General features: G+C 40.5%; 1 protein-coding gene across 8 annotated transcripts in view; it reads left to right on the top strand.

Moving 5' to 3' along the window:
- LOC137384844 (putative adenosylhomocysteinase 3) overlaps positions 1-22,950 on the top strand; it is a 108,538-nt gene that overhangs the window by 43,277 nt on the left and 42,311 nt on the right. For 4 of the 8 annotated variants that reach the window (XM_068059412.1, XM_068059414.1, XM_068059413.1 and 1 more), the window contains exon 2: positions 7,930-8,041. In XM_068059412.1, the coding sequence (XP_067915513.1) occupies positions 7,930-8,041 (112 nt within the window). Of the gene's footprint in view, positions 1-7,929; positions 8,042-10,073; positions 10,104-22,950 lie in introns of all 8 variants that reach the window. The other 4 variants (XM_068059407.1, XM_068059411.1, XM_068059409.1 and 1 more) reach the window with 2 other exon arrangements.

Below are 22,950 nucleotides of genomic sequence, written 5' to 3' on the forward strand. Positions count from 1 at the left end.
GGTTGGGTCTGAGAGAGCATTTTAAACTATACAGCAATAGACTTTAGTTCAAATGGTTATGATCTTTCACCTCTCGGGTGAGAGCAGTCTGATGTGCTGAATCAAGGACATTACAGAAGATGTAAATTATTAAAGTATATTGGTTGAACTTTTTCTGTTGTCATGAAGCCTATTTAGAACATTAATAGACAACAACTGCATAGTGCCTTCTGTCCTCACACATGGATGACACTAATTGGACACCATGGGGAAAAGGAAAATGTTTCAGAAGTGAGGCACCTAATTTCTGTTTGTGCCATGTATTGTCACTTTTTTTAAAATTGTGCATATCATTAAAAAGCATGCAACTATTGCTGCTGCACAGTGCATTCACTCTTGCATTTTGGTGTGAGATAACCAACCATTTACAGATTTGATGAGTGATGATAATCTGCACTTGGTGACTATTTAGTGACAGTCATCCTTTGGCATAAGTGGAATCTCTTTGCCTTGAGGTGGCGCCTCCTATTCCTCATCTGTGTGCTGCCCCTTGGCAACATTACAGGCAGACATGAAGTCAATTTCCACATTTATGTTGATACCCAGCTGTACCTCTCTCAACCATCCCACTATCCCATGCTGTCAAACTGCTTGTCTGACATCTAGTTTTGGCTGAATGGCAATTTCTTCTGGCCAAATATTGTGAAGGCCAGCCAAGGTATTTGGCTTCTACTATAATCCTTTTCAATTGAGTCTGTGCTCTCCTCGGCCACACGCTCAGGCTGGACCAGACTGAGAGCAGCCTTGGCATCCTATTTGATTCTGAGTGGAGCTTCCTATCCCATATCATGGGGTCATAGAGAGATACAGCACTGAAACAGACCCTTCGGCCCACCGAGTCTGTGCCGACCATCAACCACCCATTTATACTAATCCTACATTAATCCCATATTTCCTACCACATCCCCACCTTCCCTCAATTCTCCTACCACCTACCTACACTAGGGGCAATTTACAATGGCCAATTTACCTATCAACCTGCAAGTCTTTGGCTGTGGGAGGAAACTGGAGCACCCGGCGGAAACCCACGCAGTCACAGGCAGAACTTGCAAACTCTGCACAGGCAGTACCCAGAAGCGAACTCGGGTCGCTGGAGCTGTGAGGCTGCAGTGCTAACCACTGCGCTGCCCCAAATTATAAACAGTGCATCCACTATATCTGCAGCTCCCTCTTTCAGAATCCTAGGATGTTGGCCATCAGGTCCTGGGGATTTGTCAGCTTTAGTCCCTTAGTTTCTCCAATACTTTTTCTCTGCTGATATTAATTACCTTAGGTTTCTCACTCCTATTAGCCCCTTGCTTACCCTCTATTTCTGGTATTTAGGTTGTGTCTTCTACTCTGCCTCGAAGGGACCAATGTTTACTTTAGTTACTTTCCTTTTTATATACTTGTAAAAGCTCTTACAATCGGTTTTATATTCCTGGCTACTTTACTCTTTTATTCTATCTTTTTCCCTTTCTAATCAACTTATTGGTTGCCCTTTGCTGGCTTCGAATCCTCAGGTTTACTACTTTTCTTAGATTAAAAGAAGAGGCTTATTATACAAATACCCTCAACTTCCCAAGGAAGCCACAGATGAATTTTTCTTGCTCAGTTTGTTTCTTAATGGAATGTATTTTTGTTGAACATTTGAAACTGGTCTTTTAAATCAGGGTTGTCCAACCTTTTCAGGCGGAGAGCTGCATTACAATTTTTGCTTGGCCCAGAGAGCCGGTGAGCAAATTTCAAAAAGATAAAGGCATAAAAAATTTATCTTACTAATAAAAACAACAAATGTGCATTTTTGCGAAGAAGCTTTAAATGAGAAGGTATAGGTAGGTGGTAGGGGAATATAGGGACAGGTGGCAATGTGTTAGGAATATGGGCTTAGTGTAGGATTAGTATAAATTGGTGTTTGATGGTTGGCACAGACTCGGTGGGCCGAAGGGCCTGTTTCAGTGCTGTATCTTAAAATAAATTTTTAAAAATTCCAAAGTTCCTTGGATCAGGAGTTAGCTAATGTAACACTGCTATTCAAGAAAGGAGGGAGAGAGAAAACACTGAACTGCAGACCAGTTAGTTGACATCAGTCATCAGGAAAAATGCTGGAATCTATTGTTAAGGAAATGTTAACAATGCACTTAGAAAATCATAGTATGATTGGGCAAAGTCACATGGTTTTCCAAAATGGAAATGATGTTTGACAAATTTTTAGAGTTTTTTGAGGATGTAACCAGTAGGGTAGATAAAGGTGAACCGCTGGATGTGGTAGACTTAGATTTTCCAAAGGCATTTGATAAGGTGCCACACAGAAGATTAATACGCAAGATAAGGGCTCATGGAGTTTGGGCTAAGATACTAGTTTGGGTGGAGGATTGGTTAATGGACAGGAAGCAGAGTGTAGGGATAAACGTGGCATTTTTAAGTGAGCAAGCTGTAACTAGTGGAGTGCTGCAAGGATCATTGCTGGGACCTCAGCTATTTACAATCTGTATTGATGACTTAGATGAAGAGACCAAGAGTAATGTATCTAGGTTTGCTGGCGATGCAAAATTAGGCAGGAATGTAAGCTGTGAGGAGGACACAAAGAGGCTGCAGAGAGATATAGACAGGCTAAGTGAGTGGGCAACAAGGTGGCAGATGGAGTATAATGTGGGGAAGTGTGAGGTTATTCACTTTTGTAGTAAGAATAGAGAAGCAGTATTTTTCAAAAGTCATGAAACTTTTAAATGTTGAGCAGAAAGACTTGGGTGTACTTGTACAAGGAACACAACGTTAGCATGCAGGTACAGCAAGCAATTAGGAAGGCAAATGACATGTTGGCCTTTATTACAAGGATTGGAGTACGAGAATAAGGAAGTCTTGCTACAATTGTACAGGACATTGGTGAGACCACACTGGAATACTGTGCGCAGTTTGGTCTCCGTGTCTAGAGAAAGATATACTTGCATTGGAGGTGGTACAACGAAGGTTCACTAGATTGGTTCCTGGAATGAGAAACTGAGTAAATTGGGGCTATACTGTCTTGAGTTAAGAGTGATCTCATTGAAACATACAAAATTCTGAACAGAAGAGGGAAAGGAGGCTGTTAATACCTGTAGGGCTGTATCCCTGCAAGAATCTGCACCTTCAGGAGGGAAGGGATAATGGCTGTGGGTTTTATTCACTTGCATCCCCAGTGTCCCTGCCATTTATTTATTGTAAAATGCAGTGTAATTACAGGAATATAATCCTCTGTAATTTACAAAGGTTGCAATGTGTTCTTGGGATCAGTGGGATTCAGTTTTCAGTTCAATATGTTTTTGCTGGTGAGAGCCTAATCTATGATTGGAATTTCTCCCAAGTATTAAACTCCTTGATGAAGTATGAAGACAGAAATTATATTTTGAGGACAAAAATTTATTGCCAATTATCACTGAATCATTTTTTTTTACACATTGGTAACCAGATTCTTATGTGGGTGTCTAATTGTCATCCTGATAGTAAATCTCTTTTCTATGGATAATACCTAGTTTGATCACTGCCTTCCTCCTGCTGGCAGAGCCAGTATTGTTGTTTTCCCAGTCTTGGCATGATGACCGCTACTCCAATATTTTTGCAATAGATGGTTTGGTTTTCTAATCAAAAGAACATTCCTGTATTTGTGTGCTACTTGTTACATTTACATTTTTCCCCTTTAGTTTTTGTGTTCATAGAGTCCCTTGCACAAGTTCAGTTCCAGAGTACACGGTTGACCTCTGTTGATAGAAAATGACACTGCAATTAAATAGTTTTTACCTCATACAATATGTAGTTTGATGATCATTTATGTGGATGACCCATGCTTACCTTGAAATGGCCAGGCTGTGGTCTATGTATTACTGTACCACTGCCCCACATACAAGATCACAGATATGGATACTGTTGCTTAAAGTAACTTCCTTCTGTTTTGGAGAAAAGTAGAGAAAACTGATCTGGTTAACCACATGATGCTGGTTCGAATTCTAAAGTCGATTAACTTCCAACTCTCACTTGCCTAAACATCGTTACAACATTGTTTAAAGGTGTCTAAACTCTTGGGGACTACTGTCTTCCTGTGTAGTCCCTTGGCTTGCAGTCCCTAAGATTGTTAACAAGGCTATTTAATTAGAACGTTGTTTTTGTATTTGAGAGAGGAATTACTTGGTATACAAACCTTTATTATTGTTTTTAAAGCTACTTGTTTGATGTGTTTTGACAATACATGCCTGTTTTAAAATCAATCTGATGAAAGCTAATAAAATTGTACCAAAAATGATTTCTGGTTTTGGCAGTGCAGCTGATCATCATGCAAGTTTCCCTCCAATTAAGTTTTCATGGATGCTGATGGAACAATGTCATTAGTTGTTTAGACTGAAAACCATTTAACAGCTAAACAATTGCCTCATTAATTCTTTGCAGATAAGCATTGTTAATTGGTCTGGGAGTTCACTTTCTGAAAAAAACTGTTCTAATTCAAGTCCTAAAAACAACGTTGGCAAGTTTTAAAAGTGCATTCGTGGCTGAGTAAGGACTGGATAGAACAGGAGCGCAAGTGTGTGCATGGCACTGATTATTGGTAGGCAGAGCACAGGTGACTGAGCTGCTATTTATCCAACAATGTTCAACAGCAAGGCGTTAAACAACAAAGGAAAGAACATCACAAGCTCCTCTAACCCTATTCCCAAGCAGGTACGGCGGGCGAAACCACGCTGGGTTGGCTGAGCAATGATTTTATGGTGGTCTTTTTGGACCATGTTCATAGTTGTGATGTGTAGTCTAGAAATATAGCAGTATCTGAAAAGGTTTTTTCTGCTGAGTTTTCTAACTCCTTGTGGTTTACAAGAATGCTGTTTTAGTCCAAGAAACCATTTTAATTATTGTTTTTGAATAATCTGGATATTGAGTTTTATTCTTGGTATATTTATAGCATTCATGAGACATTCAGTTTTAAACACTTTTTGTTCCCAAATTTAAATTCTTTTAGTTCTGGAAAATATTTTAGTCAGAGCATGTACTTTTTGCTTTTGATTTTTGTTATAGTGTTTTCAGGATTTTGTCACAAAAAATACAAATTATTAAAGCTATGTTGGAATGGTAATTGAGACTTTATCCACCTGTATCAATATCTGTTCCAAAAGGTTGCAGACTACTAACTAGTGTTTCAGTCCTGGAAATTATTTTAGTCTAGTTACATGCCTCTATTGTTGTGCTTTTTCAGTTTTATTCTATTTTTAATTTTCATAAGAATTGGATCCTAAATTTAGTTTTAGTCACAATACATCATCCTTACGTTAGCGGACTTAATACTACACTGTTTTTCAATTAACATAATACAAAGCAGGAGAAGCAGCAGAATGGTTTTTTGTTTTGCTGTGTGGGTCTGTACCAGGCAGAACATCGGTCTGTATCCATGTTACTATACCAGCCTGGAGTCTGTCTTCAATATCCATGTTTTTGTTTTGGCCACAAGGGCTTGGACAGATCAATTTATTCATTTTTATTTCTGTATTTTGCAAATTTTTCTTTGTTTAATGTCATCTTTCCTCATTTGGTCAGCTTATTTATGTGGTTCGACATTGTTGAAGAATGGTGCCTCTGACAGTGCAGTATCCCCTCAGTTCTGCACTGGAATGTCAGCCTGCATTATGTGCTCAAGCTGTGGAGTGAGGCTTGAACCTATAGCTTTCTGATTTGGGTGACAGTGCTGTGAACTGAGCCAAGCTGCTACACATACCCAAGTTATCCTGTTACTTTTCGCATTGGTGTACACCTGAAACCAGTCCACATCAACACAACTAGGGCAATGGTGTTGCCTCAGAAGACACAATGGTACATTTAAGACTTGGTTTTATTACCATTGTGATGTGATGATTTTTCTTTTGTGTATTGTGTAGATACATTTAAATCAGGATTAATATGCCGTGCTGAAAATATTGTATAACAGTGAAATTATGTGTTCTGATAGTAAATGTATATGTCACACAAGCTTGGTTGGAAATAGTGTGTGAAAAGTCTGCACAAGCAACTTTCTGCATGTGGGAGCACAGTGTTGAGCGTGTTAAAATTATCACTGCTCCATTAGACTCAGTAAACTCCTTCACTGGCCTGCTGTGAAATATACTCATAATTTTGAGCTCTAAGTAACTGGTCTGCTTGTGATTTGATGTATATTTTAATGTGGTTGCATCAGTTGCATAATCTTTTCACTATTTTGCTGAATCCCTCTAATGGCAGATACAATTTACTAGTAATCCAATGTAGCAGTGACCAACTTCCAATCTTGGACTGTTAACTCCAGGACTGTTGCTATACTATCTGATTGCTGGTCTTCACATCAAGCCCTCAGTAAGCCTCCAAATCCTAGAGTGCAATGTTGACAGAATTGAAGCCATTCTGATGGAATTGCATCAGTATTCTGATGCCAAGCTCGTTAAGCTTACTGCCAGCCCATTCGCGCTGAGCATGGTGATATGCAGCCTCATCACATTGTTTAACCCTGAGCTGTCCCATTGTCATAGGAGCTTTGTTGGAATTCCAGAGCATTAATCACTGGTTCTCCTTTCTTACTCCTTCCATGACTGAAGCACTTGTCTTCACCATCACCTCAAGGAGTGATTTCAGTAATCCTATCCATTTTGGCCTCCCCTTCTCTATTTTTCACATATTTTGGATAATCTAGGGCTCTGCTGCCTGAATCGTCTTCACAACGCCTCCCCCCTGCTCCAGACCAATTCCTCACCAAGCTCCTCTGATTTACTCCGTGTGCCCTGCCAAATTAGCTTCAAGATCTTTCTTGTTTTCAGACCTCTCCGAGGTCTCACCTCACTATAAATGGGAAATCAGTTTTTCTGCTGCACATCACACACCACACCCTCTGTTCCTCTGGCTGCAGATTATTGATCATCTCCCGTTCTGCAGGACTCTCTTCCAGTAGCATTTTGCTTTTGACCTCCCTCCTAAATTCATTATTTCCTACTTGCAGTCTGCCTCCCTTCCTTGTAATGTGCTGTTGTTACACAAGGAGCACTGTGCTGTTTTTACACTGATTAGGATCTGTTCACCACAGAGTTTTAGTTTAGCAATCACGAGATGATTGGCTGCTGAATTGTTTTAGGAGTTGGGGATGCTGGGGATGGTTGTATTATTTCACTGACTGACTAGTTCAATCTATTGTATCTGAACAGCAGTTGTGATGGATTTAGCACCATTTCTTGACACAAAAGGTGGAATCTCATTTTTTCCCCCTTCTCGTCATCTAGGGAATGCTCTTTTGTGCAGGTGATGGGTGTCTGTGCGAGGAGAGGAGTACAACCATGCATATTACCCAAGGCTGGGGATTAAGAATGGGTACTTGTGAAATGACTTAAATCTGAAAATCATTTTTAAAAAATGATTGCAAATTTCAGTATTTGTACTGTTACTCTGGAAGGTCAGCATTCCTGTAAATGTATCTTTGTTTTAACTTGGTAATATGTCATGGATTGAGCGTGATTCAGCACCAGCACTGACTGCTTCTGAAATTTTTTTTGTTTTATTTACTGGTTAAGGAAGGCAGAAAAAATGTTCCTGCAGCTTTGTAACCACTGGATAGGTATTAAAAAAAGAAAAGCAGAAGGGAATTAGTGCCCAGATAATATTTTTTTAAAAAATTACCCTCCCTTATAACAGAATGCCCTCCACCCATAACCTTCCCCAATCACCTCACCCCTTAATGGTAACAGCAATGGTGTGAACTTACCTTGTTGGGGAAGTACTAGCTGGATCCCACATTCACCCACCACATGTCATTGTGTATTGGTTGAGCCAATACACTACCCAGTTAAGTTGTTTATAAATGCCACTAAACGTGCTGATCCCAGATTCTTGAAACCAATCTACAGTAAATACCCTTTTCATTTTTCTTGCGAATAGCAGATCCAGTTTGCTGACCAGAAGCAAGAGTTCAACAAACGTCCAACAAAAATAGGTCGTCGTTCGCTCTCTCGATCGATCTCCCAATCCTCAACGGACAGCTACAGCTCAGGTAGGCGCTTCCAGGACTTCAGTAAGATGGCCTGTATATATGCACATGAAAACACAAAAATGTTTAGGCCAGGAAAAGGCCACTCATCCCAGTAAGCTCATCCCTTCTTCATGGATCAACACCACCTTCCAGCTTCTCATCAAATCCCCAACTTCAGTTCCCCAAATCACATTCCTCATTCGTCATGCCGGAAGTTATCGTAATTGCTCACCTATGTATCCTTTTGAGCAATAATCACCGTCCTGTAACTTGGTAACCAGAACTGCGCGCAGTACTCCAGATGGAGTTTCCCAGTACTTTGTAAAGTAACATTGCAACCTCTTTGATTTGTACTGCCTGCCAGTGCTTGTGCAAGAAAGGCGATGTACTGTTCACTCCCCTGTATTTAAAAGACATAAAAATATACACACAGGTTTGTTTGTGTAAAGATTTCATAGGTAGAACATTTGAGTAATTGAATTATTTCTGTATAAAGCATTACATTTTTTAGATTGAATCAAAGATCGATAGTGGCAAAAATGCAAAGTCTTTTGTGAGCTGTTTTTTCTAACCTGGAGTTAATAAAAATACTGATCAGAGTATAACAGTGGCAAAGTAGTTGTGTGTTTGATTCAAAATTTAATTGAGTTTGCTGTGTGGTTTTCAGATGGTGAAAGTATATTAGTGGCCCAGCATGCTGGGGATCAGTACATGATGCAGTGCAGGTTCAGTTGCCTCACCCTTTTTGAGTTTATGGTCTCTCTACTTTGCTGGGGGGAGATGCTGAATGGAGGTCATGGGTTTCCTGACAGAGGTAAGGAAAAATCAGAGGAAGAGTCATTTTTGTGCCAGCATTGCTGGAGCCCTGATTGTAGGTTGCCTGTTTGTTCAGTAATCGGTATGTTGTCCAGGGGCATGAGTAGAAAATAGGTCAATATAGGGACAGTACCAACATAAAATGCACAAGATGCCAGTCATTAGCACTATTCAGTTTATTCTGTTGTGTCAGTCGACAACAAGGCACATGGTGCAATTGGGATAACAGGCATAGGTGTTCATTGGTTCACTAGTGCTCATTGATATAATTCTGTTCTATTCGTCATGAGAATGGAATGTCATACCAATCCAAGTAGCTCGAATTGGAACCCAGGGAGGTCTCTAGGTACACAAATAAGGACCTGCAGAGACAGATGGAGAGGGCAGGAAGTCAAAAATCAACATCTTGAGTCCCCCTTCAATCTGCTTTCACATTTATCTTGAATGGATGGGTGTCACCTTTTTGATTTCACAGATCAGCCTGTTCCATCTGTCCCAGCCCTCATCCAAACTTTTTTTTATTGCCATCCCAAGCACTTCTCTCCACCTTTTCAAAAATTTGTTCACAATGCATCTTTTTGACAAACCTTTGGTCATGCTCCATGGCTAGGCATCCATTTTCTGATTTCTGTTTGTGAAGCGCCTTGGGAGACTTTTTACATTGCAGCTGCTATATAAATGTTCATAAGCCTGGCAAGAGTGTTTCTTCTTCTAAATACCATAGTTACTTGCTGTTTTCATCCATGACAGTTACCCGTCTTGGGACTGCTGCAGGTTGTGGTGTAACTCTGTAGTGTGGCTTCAAGTTGAAGTAAATCACTTCCAGTGTTGTTCTGATTTTTTTTTTCTAATTACCTCAACTTTCGCCTTTTTAATTTTACCCTTCAAATTAAACATAGTTATAAATGCACAAATCTGAAAAATGTTCAGTACTGTGTGTTGCCTGTGCAAAGGATTAATCTAAAGAGCTCAGTGCTTTGTATTATTGCTGTACTGTTGAGAGGAAAGTTAGGTATAACTACTCCTGCCTACACAATTAACAGCTTTATTCTTGAGTTATTAAGGATTTATCACGCTGCAATTATTACTGGAATCTGATCATGGCCTTGCACAGAACTGCATTAACCTCCAAGTGATCGCTTGCTGTTTGCTTCAAATCTGCCTGCATCTTGCCATCGTTCTATATATAATGATGGAACAAGCCACTAACCAGCTTCTTTTTTTTTCTTCTCTCCAGAACTGATGGGTATGTCTAATCAAAATAATGGTAAGCAGATGGTAGAAATAGTTTGGAAAAAATGAAGCTGTTCGTAGTGACAGGTATGAGAAAGCGATCACTTGTCCCAGTGTAAACTCACCTGCGGCAATTGCATCTCACCTCAAAAAGGACAGACGAGGAAGCCATTTTGCAGCTGGGAAGATAAACCACCTTGAGATAGTGTCCTTTACAGTGAACTTGATTTTGTGTCCCCTTTTGGAAGCAAGGAGGTGCTGTGAATAAAACTGAAAATTACTGACAACAATGTTACTGGATAAACACATCTACATGACACTTTTTTTTTAGTGGAGGGGTTAACCTATTTTAAATTAACAGGCTAATTGCAATTGTATAGCAGAGCTATGAATATCTTACGAGTGCATTAAGTGTTTGTTCACTGAATATCACCAACAAAAATTTCCAAATCCATATTTTTTGGGGTATTTTCCCTTCAGTTTTTTTCTCCAGAAGATGTTGACAACGCTAGTCTATAATTCATTGGGCAGTAGCAGCCTTTCAATATCTCACCTAATGACCGTTTGTCATGTGTGAACTCAGACAGTGAGTATTATCAGACTGTTCGACCTGGGGAGACTGGAGCTTCACAGTCAAATCTGGTGCTGTCATCGATACATTTTGCTGCAGGAGCCATTAGATAGTGATCAGGCTTGAGAATTACTCAATCTTTCTCTTCTCCCCTCCCCAAAATCTAAGAACTAAGGCCAATTATAGGGCTTCTACCACTGCCTGACTGATATCAGTTAACTCAGCAAAGATCCTGCTACTTATAGTTTTGTATTGCTCACCACCACGCTAAAACATACCTTTTATTAACTTTATGGGCTGGGAGAGGGTATGAAATTCTATGCTAACTACTAGATTATTAGCTACTTCACATGAATGTTGTATTCAACAAGGAAAATGTGGAAAGCTATTGGGACACCTTAGACTAATGTCCACTCGTAATGGTTATAATAGAGAAGATCTTAGAGACAGTTGCGTGAGATCTCATGTCTTCAAAGTATATCCTGAAGCAGTGAGTTGGGACTGATCATGATAGACACTTATCCTGCATGAACTGAATCCCTGGAGTTACCTTCTCTTATGGTAAATCACATCAGCTGATGAGTTTGACCCTGGATCAGTTAATGCCAAATAGCCTATTTTTGCATACTCACCAGTCCTAATCTGGCCAATAGCTAATTTTCTTGTTTCCATGAAGGCAAAAAGAGAAACTTTTTACTTAAATTATTCCAACTTCTATCTCCTTTTGGCATTTTAAAAATTGTGTTTTTCCACACAGCCTTGCTGTGGTACTTTCCTGACTGCTTGTTTTTCAAAGTAAACCCTTTGAAGATTGCAGTTCAAGCAATCTCTTTGTGTGGAACGTAGAAGGGTAAATTTGCTGAGAAGGTCACTCGAGGAAAAACAAAATTTATTTTTAAATATGCTTACTTTGAGTAAACTGACCTGGTTAATGTATGTAGTAATAAAGCATTAAAATGTTTAATTACCTCAAGCAGCACTTTGTAAGACAAGAAACTGTTGTGAGCATTAAATTGTTAGACTGCATGGAACAGGCGTATAATTTGCTGAGATACAAAGCCATCAGAAATAATTGAGAAGGGAGATCATTGCTTATGTGTATAATTATATACATATATACAATGTAAGGCTCTTGAAATCAAGGAAAGTCACTCCTTAAAGAAGCTGATTTAGTTTTATTTTACCTAAACTTCTAATCTCTAAAGTTATTGCTAAGGTAGTCAGGCAAGAATTGTTTATTTAGGTGAAGGATGACAGCATTATACAATAAGCCATACTTTTATAATCAGTAATCTCTCCTTTGCCTTAGCACGTAATATCAATTTGGATAATTATAGATGTAATCTCAAAATTGTGAAACCTTCTTGTCGCTCTTTCTGTTCCTCCCACCACAGCCCCCAACACCTGCATCCAAGCTTTCATTAATTTGATTGACAAATATGTATCGGAAGTCAAATGGCATTACAAACTGTACATGTTAATCTCACACTGCAAGGACAGTAGAAGCATCTGTATCTGTGACTACTATTGTATATCTGAAAGCACACCATTTGAGCTTGTTTAAAGTAATCATTCACTTACCAGAGCTCACTTGTACCGTAACCAGGATCTTGTGACTTTTAAAGGGAATAAAAGGCTACCTATTGGTGCAGAATGGGGGAGGCAATAACAACCCACACTGAGAAGGCAAACTCTGAAGTACTGGGATTAAACAGAGAATATACTAATGTTCGTTGTAGCCTGAAAAGTTGCTTTGTTTTTAGGCTTGAGTAAAGCAAGACAGTAACTCTGAGACTGGTCACCTTGGGGTTTGCCATCCTTGGGGACCTGACCGATTCCAGATGAAATGCTTTGTAAGGTATGACAGTGGTGCTCTTGAGTTTTACTATGAAGAGTATAAGGGATGCTAGTGCTGGTGAATGGAATTTAGGCTTCACTTATTCCCAGGTTGGGTACAGTACAGATAATACGCCTTAACTCCAACTTCGGAACAGCATCATCTATTGCACTATTGTGAATTTTCCATTGCGTATCTCCTATTTGTCCAGCTTGATAACAGTAGTAGGCGAGGCTATGAGTTGGATGCTTGCGCTCTTTCACCCCCTCCCAGTGGCCTGGGGATGCATATGTGCAGAGTTGAAATATTAATAACCAGGAGTTGTTATAGAAATGAAAGTACTCTCCTCTCATCCTGACTTTTATATTTTTCACTGCAGTTCTTTTCTGCTCCCCCGCAAACCCCCCCCCCCCCCCCAAGAAAAACAATTACAATTTTAGTTTTGGCTTCAAAACTGTCCAAAAGTTACATTCTATTGATGTTTCAGTGCTTAAATGCACCATGTTGTGTGTTGCTGAGTCATGCACACCAGGATGCCTCTGATTTGATCCTCAGTCTGTTCTACGTAGATTGATCTCTGGGAGCTTCAGTCTTACACTTGGGCTTTGTGCACCATACCTAAAGAGGGAGATATGAGGCAAATCTTTTGATCTTGTTATTCTGGCTGGGAGTTTGCCACCATCTTTGGCCTCCTTATCTCGAGAGACAATGGGTAAGCGCCTGGTGGTGGTCAGTGGTGTGTGGAGCAGCGCCTGGAGTGGCTATAAAGGCCAATTCTAGAGTGACAGACTCTTCCACAGGTGCTGCAGAAAAATTTGATTGTCGGGGCTGTTACACAGTTGGCTCTTCCCTTGCGCCTCTGTCTTTTTTCCTGCCAACTGCTAAGTCTCTTCGACTCGCCACACTTTAGCCCCGCCTTTATGGCTGTCCGCCAGCTCTGGCGAACGCTGGCAACTGACTCCCACGACTTGTGATCAATGTCACAGGATTTCATGTCGCGTTTGCAGACGTCTTTAAAGCGGAGACATGGACGGCCGATGGGTCTGATACCAGTGGCGAGCTCGCTGTACAATGTGTCTTTGGGGATCCTGCCATCTTCCATGCGGCTCACATGGCCAAGCCATCTCAAGCGCCGCTGACTCAGTAGTGTGTATAAGCTAGGGATGTTGGCCGCCTCGAGGACTTCTGTGTTGGAGATACAGGACTGTATATCAAGAACTTGTGGGTATTCTGTGCGTGATTTTTTTTGTAACCATTTAAATTGATCCTTGGGGCAAAATGCACTATCCAGGGCTAAATTTTCTCATATATGCTCCAGGTGGGTCCAGCACGTGCTTCCTTAACCCTTTGTCTTCACTATGTTAAAAACCAGATTCATTGCATCAACCCTGCTCTTATTTATCTCTTCCCCACCCCACCCCTATACCTCAAAGATGTGGAACTCTTTACTTTCCTCATTCTTATTTTTACTACAATCTGCAGTCTTTTAAAATCCAAGCTTGGTGAAGGTTTCTCAATGCAAGAACCTTTCAAGCTTGTTAAATTATTCCTCAGGATTGGAAGGACCCAGGAGGCTTGGACTCGAACCTTTTTACACAAGTTCTGAAAAGCTAAGAAAGTTGATCCACGGATTACAAATCATATCCTGGCATTTAAGTACAAAATTAGTTGATTATTTTTGTTTAATACATATAAACTTGGCAATCTCCTGAGGCTTTGCTGTCTTCCCTCCTTCTCTCTCTTGCTCACCTGTCCCAAACAGCATGGTGTTCCAGTTAAATCTGTTTGCCTCTTGTTAGTAATGAGTGACCCCAGTGATTTATGCTTTGGATTTTTTGAGGTTAAATCTAAGCCCTGGTGTTATGATCAGGTGATCTGTTGGAAATTTAATGATGACCCTGTCTTTGTGTTGTTACGGAATTTCCATTTTTTTGTGGTTAAACTTGGGAATCTATATTTTTTTAAACTTTTTTTTAAAAAAAGGGTTTCATGGACATTGAAACAGCTGGAGGCAGCTGAACTTTAAGGATGCTTTTTAAAAAAAAAATAAAGAGAAAGGTCAACAAGAGGTTCCTGGTTCTGACCAGTAAACAAATACCGGAAAACGAGTGATTTCAAGTAAGCACTACAGCGGGAGGGGAGGGGGGCAGGGGGTGTTGACCTTAGAGCTATCCTTTGTTGTGACAAGAGAGAATTTATGATTAGTATGAGACTTGCTTGGAAAAGTAGTTTCATTTTGAACTGTTAAAAGCCAGTGGGTTTGGACTAAAGCAGGCAATTGGAATTTGAGATCGACCTGCCAGGAATTCAGAAGAAAGCTATTACTTCTCTTTGAAGAATCCCTGCTCTTGAAAAGCAAAGTCTTGTATGAAGTGGTACTGTTACATCCTGTAATTTGAAAGACATCCTGAATGGTTGCCGAAACCTTGCATCTTTTATAAAAAAAAAGGACTTTGCGTCAAATGTGAGAGGACTAAAACCTCTGTTGCAGCTCACCTGCTGTAAGACCTATGTGAAGCCTTTGTAGTTGAATTTCTTTGAATGCCTACTCCAAGCAGACTATTCATCAATCTTGCCTGGAAAAATTCCTATTGGCAGCCAACTATTTGACTTTGGGACACCTTGCCAAACCAAAGGACTTCCTTCCAGATCATTGCAGTCTAAGTTTTTTTTCTCATTCCTTCTATTCCTTTGTAACAGCTATAAACCAAAATCCTTTTGTTCCCCGTTTTTTTTTTTTGGATGTATGTGTGTGAGAGAGGGCTGGGATATAAAAAATACGGGGCGTTAATATTTCAATTCGCGTATATATTTATTTCATTATCAGTTATGACTTGGTTTATAGTAAATGGATAATTTTGTTTATTAAAGAAACCTAGTTGGTGTGCTTTATTCTCAGGACAAATAGAGTATCTAATTGGCTATTTCGGTAAGTGGGAAATTTATTGATGTGTTGTGACCTGTGGAGAAGTTGGACTGAATTGACAGTGCACTCTTCCTGCCTCAGTCATAACACATTACTTGGGGGCTGTTGTCGGGATTAAACCCAATGCCAATCACGTTTAATTGTAAGTGAAGTAATAATAATTGAAAAAGGAAATTAAAAGAACCAGGTTTCTTGTGTACTGGGTAACGTCTACACCACCGGAATGGCTTTATCAGTTGCTGTGACTTTTCTGGGGAAGGAGAATGTATCCCTCAATGATTTGCAAACCTTAACTAAGGTTAAACTAAAGGATTTGGTAGCACAATTGGCATTAGAATTGAAATCCGGAGCTAAAAAAGCAGACATAATTGAAGTAATAGCCCAACATTTGGAATTGGAAGAAGACAGTAAATCGAGGGTAATGCAGTTGAATTAGCTAAAATTTAGTTGCAACTGAAACAACTTGAGCAGGAACAAGAAATGGAAAAACATAGGCTTCAACAGACAACAGAAAAAGAAACAGCAATAGAATTGGAAAAACTTAAGCTTCACCAAGGAAAAGAAATAGAATTGGAAAGACGTAGGCTTGAATTTCAAAGAGATCGTGAAAAAGAAGCAAGGGAATTCAAATTAAGACAGATGGAACTAAACCAAAAGGGTGCTCTTGACTCCAGGGAACATTCTGGACAGGAAGAATCTGAATCCAGCTCAGGACCCTGCGAAAAGCTGTTTAAATTGATACAAGCTCCCCCTAAGTTTGAGGAAAGGGACGTAGAGGCATTTTTCATTTATTTTGAAAAGATAGCCAGACAGATGGAATGGCCAAAGGAAAGTTGGACGCTGTTTACGTAAAGTAGGTTGATGGGCAGAGCTTATGAAATTTATGCCATGCTTTCTGAAGAGGCTTCTGCAGATTATGAGAAGGCAAAAAAGGCTATCTCGCTGTGTATGAGTCACTGAGCTTACCGACAGAAGTTTCGGAACCTCCGGAGATTGGCTGGGCAGACTTGTATAGAATATGAGAGCATAAAGCAAATTAATTTTGAGCAATTGGATACAGGCATTATAGATGGAAGCCACGTATGAGAACCTTAGAAAATTGGTTCTCCTGGAAGAATATAATAATTCGCTCCCTCTAGTAGTGAGAACTCATGTAGAGAACCAAAAGGTTTCAAGGTCCAGAGAAGCAGTGGACATTGCTGATGATTCTGAATATACATAATGAACATACGAATTAGGAGCAGAAGTAGGCCATTTGGCCCCTCGAGCCTGCTTCGCCATTCAATAAGATCATGGCTGTTCTGTTTCGAATTTCAAACTCCCACATACCCCTGATAACTCTTGATTCCCTTGCCCAACAAGAATCTATCTACCTCCGCCTTAAGAATATTTAATGACCTCGCTTCCACCACCTTCTGAGGCAAAGAGTTCCAAAGTCACAAAACTCTCAGAAAAAAGTTCTCATCTCTGTCCTAAATGGCAACCCCTAATTTTAAAACAGTGCCCCCTAGTTCTGGACTCACCCACAAGAGGAAACATCCTTTCCACATCCACCTTGTTATGATCATTCAGGATCTTATGTACTTCAATCAAGTCTCCCCTCACTCTTCTAAACTCCAGTGAAAACAAGCCCAGCCTGTCCAACCCGCTCATTCCAGGTATCAATCTAGTAAACCTCCTCTGAACCGCCTTCTACACATTTACATCCTTCCTTAAATAAGGACACCAAAACTGCACACAGTTTTTGAGATGTGGTCTCACCAATGCCCGGTATAACTGAAGCGTAACATCCTTTTATTTTCAATTCCTCCTGTAAGAAAGGATAGCGTTCTATTAGCCTTCTTTATTACTTGTTGTACCTATATACTAACATTTTGTGACCCCTGCACTAGATCACCTAGTTCCCTCTGCACCTCAGAATTCTGCAGTCGTTCTCCATTTAAGTAATACTCTGCTTTTTTTATTCTTCCTGCCAAAGTGAACACCTTCACATTTTCCTACATTATACTCCATCTGCCAGATATTTGCTCATTCACTCGGTCTGCAACCTCCTGTGTCCTCTTCACAACATACTTTCCAACCTATCTTTGTGACATCTGCCAATTTAGCTACCATGTCATCGCTCCCCTCATCTAAGTCATTGATGTAAGTTCTAAAAAGTTGAGGCCCCAGTACAGACCCCTGCGGGACTCCACTCATCACATCCTGCCAATCAGAAAAGGACCCATTTATGCATACTCTGTTTTCTGCCAGCCAGCCAATCTTCTATCCATACTAATATGTTACCCCCTAGACCATGAGCTCCTACTTTGCACAATAACCTTTTATGTGGCATCTTGTCAAATGTCTTCTGGAAATCCAAGGACAGTACGTCAACGGGCTCCCCTTTGAGCTTGTGTATAAGCCCAAAACCTTTGTCCTTCACCTCTACAAACCCAAAAAGGATAGAAGGTGGGAGAGTGAAAGGAAGGTAAGTAGCTGGGGACAAGACGGACAGCTGGGAATGCCCCAGGATCCCCCCTCAGGCCAGAAAAGAAGGTGCTGAGGGTGGAAGTGAGATCCACAAGCCGAAGTGTTATCATTGTCACAAGGTGGGACATCTTTGTTCGGAATTCTGGAAATTGCGAGGTAAATCTATGGGACTTGTTGGGGTTAATGCAAAGAAAGGGGCTCTGACTGAGAGTACAGCAGATCAGGCAGTAGCTTTGACGGCAGCTATAAAACCAAATACAAAAACCAATGTGAGTGTAGGGGTTACGAATAAGATACCTGAGAGTTACAGGGAATTCTTGTCAAAAGGAAAAGTAACTCTTTATCCCTCAAGTGAGGCAGGCAAACCTATAGTTATACTTGGGGATACAGGAGCAACCCAAAATCTTTTTTGCAGGGAAAAGACATAACATTTCCACCAGAGAGCACACTGAATGCTGAAGTTTTAGTGAACAGTATTGGTGGGGAGTATATACCTGTACCTTTGTATCGAGTGCACCTAGCGTGTGACCTAATGTCTGGGATGGTAACTGTAGGAGTTGACAATAGTTTGCCGGTAGATGGAATTGACCTACTCCTGGGGAATGATTTGGCCTGAGCAAAAGTATTAGCTTCTCCTGTAGTCACAGAGGAAGCAAGTGAAGTTAAAGAGACAGAACAATTGCAGGAAAAAGTTTCAGGCGTTTTTCCTTCATGTGTAGTAACTCGAGCAATGGCTAAACAAGTTCCATTTTCGGTAAAATTGGCATCACAGACTGATAGCGGAATATCTGGAATGTTCTTTGAGGATTTAGATAATTCAAATGAAATGTTTAATAAATCATCTCTGACCACAGCACAACAAGCTGATCCAGAGTTAAATAAAGTGGCACATTCAGCTCTGACAGAAGCTGAGGCAAAAGGAGTTCCAGAAGGCTATTATGTTAAAGATATGGCTCTGATGAGGAAATGGAGACCACCTCACAGACCAGTGGACGAAGAACAGATGGCTGTTCGACAGGTAGTGGTACCACCTAAGTATCGCTGGGAATTATTAAGATTAACGCATGAAATTCCTATAGCAAGACATATGGGGATCGAGAAGACCAAATCACACATAAGTCAACGGTATTACTGGCCAGGTCTTACCAAGGACGTGGTGTAGTTTTGTAAAACATGCCATACTTGCCAGATTGTGGGAAAACCACAACCTGCCATAAAACTGGCACTCTAATTTCCATATCAGTTATTGGGGAGCCATTTACTAGGGTATTGATAGACTGCGTAGGACCCTTACCGAAAAGAAAAGCGGGACACCAATGTATACTCACTATCATGGATATGGTTACTCGATTCCCAGAGGCCATTCCCTTGAGGACAATTACTGCTAATATAGTGGGAGATGTTAACCCAATTCTTTAGTAAATGTGGATTACCAATTGAGGTTCATTCAGATCAAGGTTCCAATTTTATGTCTAAAATATTTCAAAAAGTTGTGGGTAATTTGGGTATCACACAGTTAAAGTCTTCAGTATACTACCCACAGACACAGGGAGCTTTAGAAAGGTACCATCAGACCCTCAAAACAATGATCAGGGGGCATACTGTCATGAATATCCCCATGATTGGGATAAAGGGTTAGCCTTTTTGTTTTATTTGCCACTAGAGATTCACCGAATGAGTATACAGGTTTTAGTCCTTTTGAATTAGTTTACGGACATGAAATAAGAGGTCCTCTAAAACTAATTAAAGAAAGATTTTTAGAACTGGTGAATGAATCTTCTATACTATACTGTGTATCCGTGTTCTGGGAATGACTCATGAAAGCTTACAGTGTGGCTCATGAACACCTTAAAGCATCCCAAACCACTATGAAAAAATGGCCAGACAAGCATGCAAAGACCCGAACATTTCAACCAGGGGATGAATTATTAGTATTATTACCTTTACAGGGTAAACCATTAAAAGCACGGTTCAGTGATCTGTGTAAAATGGTCAAAAGAATTGGTAAGGTAAATTTTTTGCTTGACACCCCAGATCTCCGGAAAAAGAGTTGACTGTGTCATGTCAATATGTTAAAGCAATATTATTACAGGGAGCAGGATAAGCAAGTACAGGTATGTCAGGTAATGGGGACCATGAAGAATGAAAGGGATAGTGAGGATGAGGCAGAAGGAGGCCTAGACAATTCTCAGATTGAACCTCCTACAGTTAGCTAATACAGAATTGCTAGGAAGATTGAACACCATGCTTTCGTATTTAGATGCAGAACAATGAGAAGACCTAACAGGACTCCTCACAGCATTTAAGAGTCTGTAGGAATAAGCCAGAATGTACATCCTTAGCCACATATGATGTGGATATAGGAGAATCTGTTCCTATAAAGCAGCATCCTTACTGCTTAAGTCCAGACAAACAGGCCCAGGTAAAAGCAGAATTCATGCTGGAAAATAACTTAATTGAACCTAGTCAAAGCAGCTGGAGCTCACCAATAGTGTTAGTGCCTGAACCTGATGGGTCAACCAGACTTTGCATACACTACAGAGAAGTTAATGCAGGAACAAAGGCAGACTTCCAACCAATTCTTCGCTTGGAAGACTGTATGACAGAGTGGGCAGTGCCATCTTTCTTACAAAGATAGATTTGTTAAAGGGATACTGGCAAGTTCCTTTTAAAAAAAAATCAGCTTTTGTCACACTATGCAATCTTTACCAGTACCGAGTGATGCCTTTCAGGCTAAAATATGCCCCAGCAACTTTTCAGAGACAAATGAATTGGTAGCCAGCGTTTCTAACTTTAGTTTATCTTGATGACGTGCTGGTATACAGTAACACTTGGAAGGAACACTTGAAACAGTTAGAAACTCCTGTTTAAAAAAAATACAAGCAGCTGATTTAGTAGTAATCCTGGCCAAAAGAGAATTTGCAAAAATGAGAGTGACCTACCTTGGGCATAGAATAGGGCAAGGACAAGTGTTGCCAAGAATGGGGATAGGGTAGATAACTGGAGTCTGTTTCCCATGGTATGGGTGACTAAATTTAGAGGGCATAGATTTACGGTGAGAGGGAGGAGGTTTAAAGGGGATCAAAGGGGTAAATTTTCACACAAAGGATAGTGGGTACCTGGAATGAGCTGCCAGAGGAGGTGGTGGAGGCAGGAACAGTAGCAACATTTAAGAGGCATCTGGACAGGTACTTGAATGAGCAAGGCATAGAGGGATATAGAATTAATGCAGGCAGGTGGGATTAGTATAGATAGGCATTATGGTCAGCATGGACGTGGTGGGCCGAAGGGCCTGTTTCTATGCTGTACGACTCTATGACCCCTTTGAGATATCCCACTTGTAACTGCTCCCAATATAGTTTTCTCTACATAACATTCAAAGACAGTAAAAGTTTCAATGTGTCATATTTCTAAAAGAGCCTCTAACATGTTTTGAAATACCAGCATATCATAATCTTCAAATTTTGGTGTTTTTTTTTTCTTTTTTTCTTTAAATTTGTTGCTCTGCCTGTGGGACATTCTCTCTGGCAATTGTCATCCCTGCAAATGTCCTTTTATTTGGAAGATGGCATACAGTTACTAACGCCTGGATATTTGGAGCAGGCATGAGATGACGGGAAGACTGTTTGCTTATTGTCCTCTTACTTTTCTTTCTCCACCCACTGTGTCTGCACAAAGGTAGATTTTATGGTGTTTCAGTACTGTTAGTAATTGTCAGAACTGATTTCAGGAGACATCCATCTACATAACCATGATATTTTTTGTTCGCTAATACAGGCAACCCATGAACAGAAGTTTGCATTTCAAAGCCACGTATATAATTTACATTGGCTGTTTCCATGTTTGTGAAATGAAGGAGCAGTGATAACTTCAACTTTGAAAGATACTAATAATGTAACTACAGAACTTCATGATTGGAATGAAATCCAGGCAACATTTGACCAAATATGGAGCCCTGGAAATACTGACGTCAATGGCAGCCAAAGAGAAAACTCTTCGGGGCACAGGAGTTGTCCTTGACATAAAAGAAGATAGTTGTGGTTGTTGGAGGCCAAGAGATCACTGCTGGAATTCTTTAGGGAAATGTCCCAGTCCAACCATCTTCAGCTGCTGCATCAATGAACTTTCCCCCATCAGTATGGCAAGATTGGGACTGTTTGCGAACAATTCCAATGTTCTGTTCTATTCACAATCAGAGTCATAGAGTTATACAGCACAGAAACAGGTCCTTCGGCCCATCATGTCTGTGCCGGCCATCAAACACCTATCCTAATCCCATTTTCCAGCACTTGGCCTGTAGCCTTGTATGCTATGGCATTTCAAGTGCTTATCTAAATACTACTTAAATGTTGTGAGGGTTCCTGCCTCTATCACCCCTTCAGGCAGTATGTTCCAGATTCCAACCACTCTCTGGGTGAAATTTTTTTTCCTCAACTCCCCTCTAAACCTCCTGTCCTTTACCTTAAATCTATGCCCCCTGGTTATTGACCCCTCCGCTAAGGGAAAAAATTTCTTCCTATCAATGCCCCTCATAATTGTGTATACCTCAATCAGGTCTCCCCTCAGCCTTCTCTGCTCTAAGGAAAACAACCCTAGCCTATCCAGTCTCTCTTCATAGCTGAAATGCTCCAGCCCAGGCAACATCCTGGTGAATCTTCTCCGCACCCTCTCCAGTGCAATCACATCCTTCCTATAGTGTGGTGCCCAGAACTGTACACAGTACTTCAGCTGTGGCCTAACTAGCATTTTATACAGCTCCGTCATAACCTCCCTGCTCTTATATTCTAGGCCTTGACTAATAAAGGCAAGTATCCCATATGCCTTCCTAACCACCTTATCTACCTTCAGTGATCTATGGACAAGTACAGCAAGGTCCCTCTGACCCTCTGTACTTCCTGGGGTCCTACCATCCATTGTATGTTCCCTTGCCTTGTTAGTGCTCGCAAAATGCATCACCTCACATTTCTCAGGATTAAATTCCATTCTGAGATTTCTCTGAAAATGAAGCACCCCATTGAAGTGTCAGCAGAACCTGGATGATATCCAGGTTTGGGCTGACAAATGGCAAGTAACAG

Source organism: Heterodontus francisci, chromosome 27, assembly GCF_036365525.1.
Source record: "Heterodontus francisci isolate sHetFra1 chromosome 27, sHetFra1.hap1, whole genome shotgun sequence".
NCBI lineage: Eukaryota > Metazoa > Chordata > Chondrichthyes > Heterodontiformes > Heterodontidae > Heterodontus > Heterodontus francisci.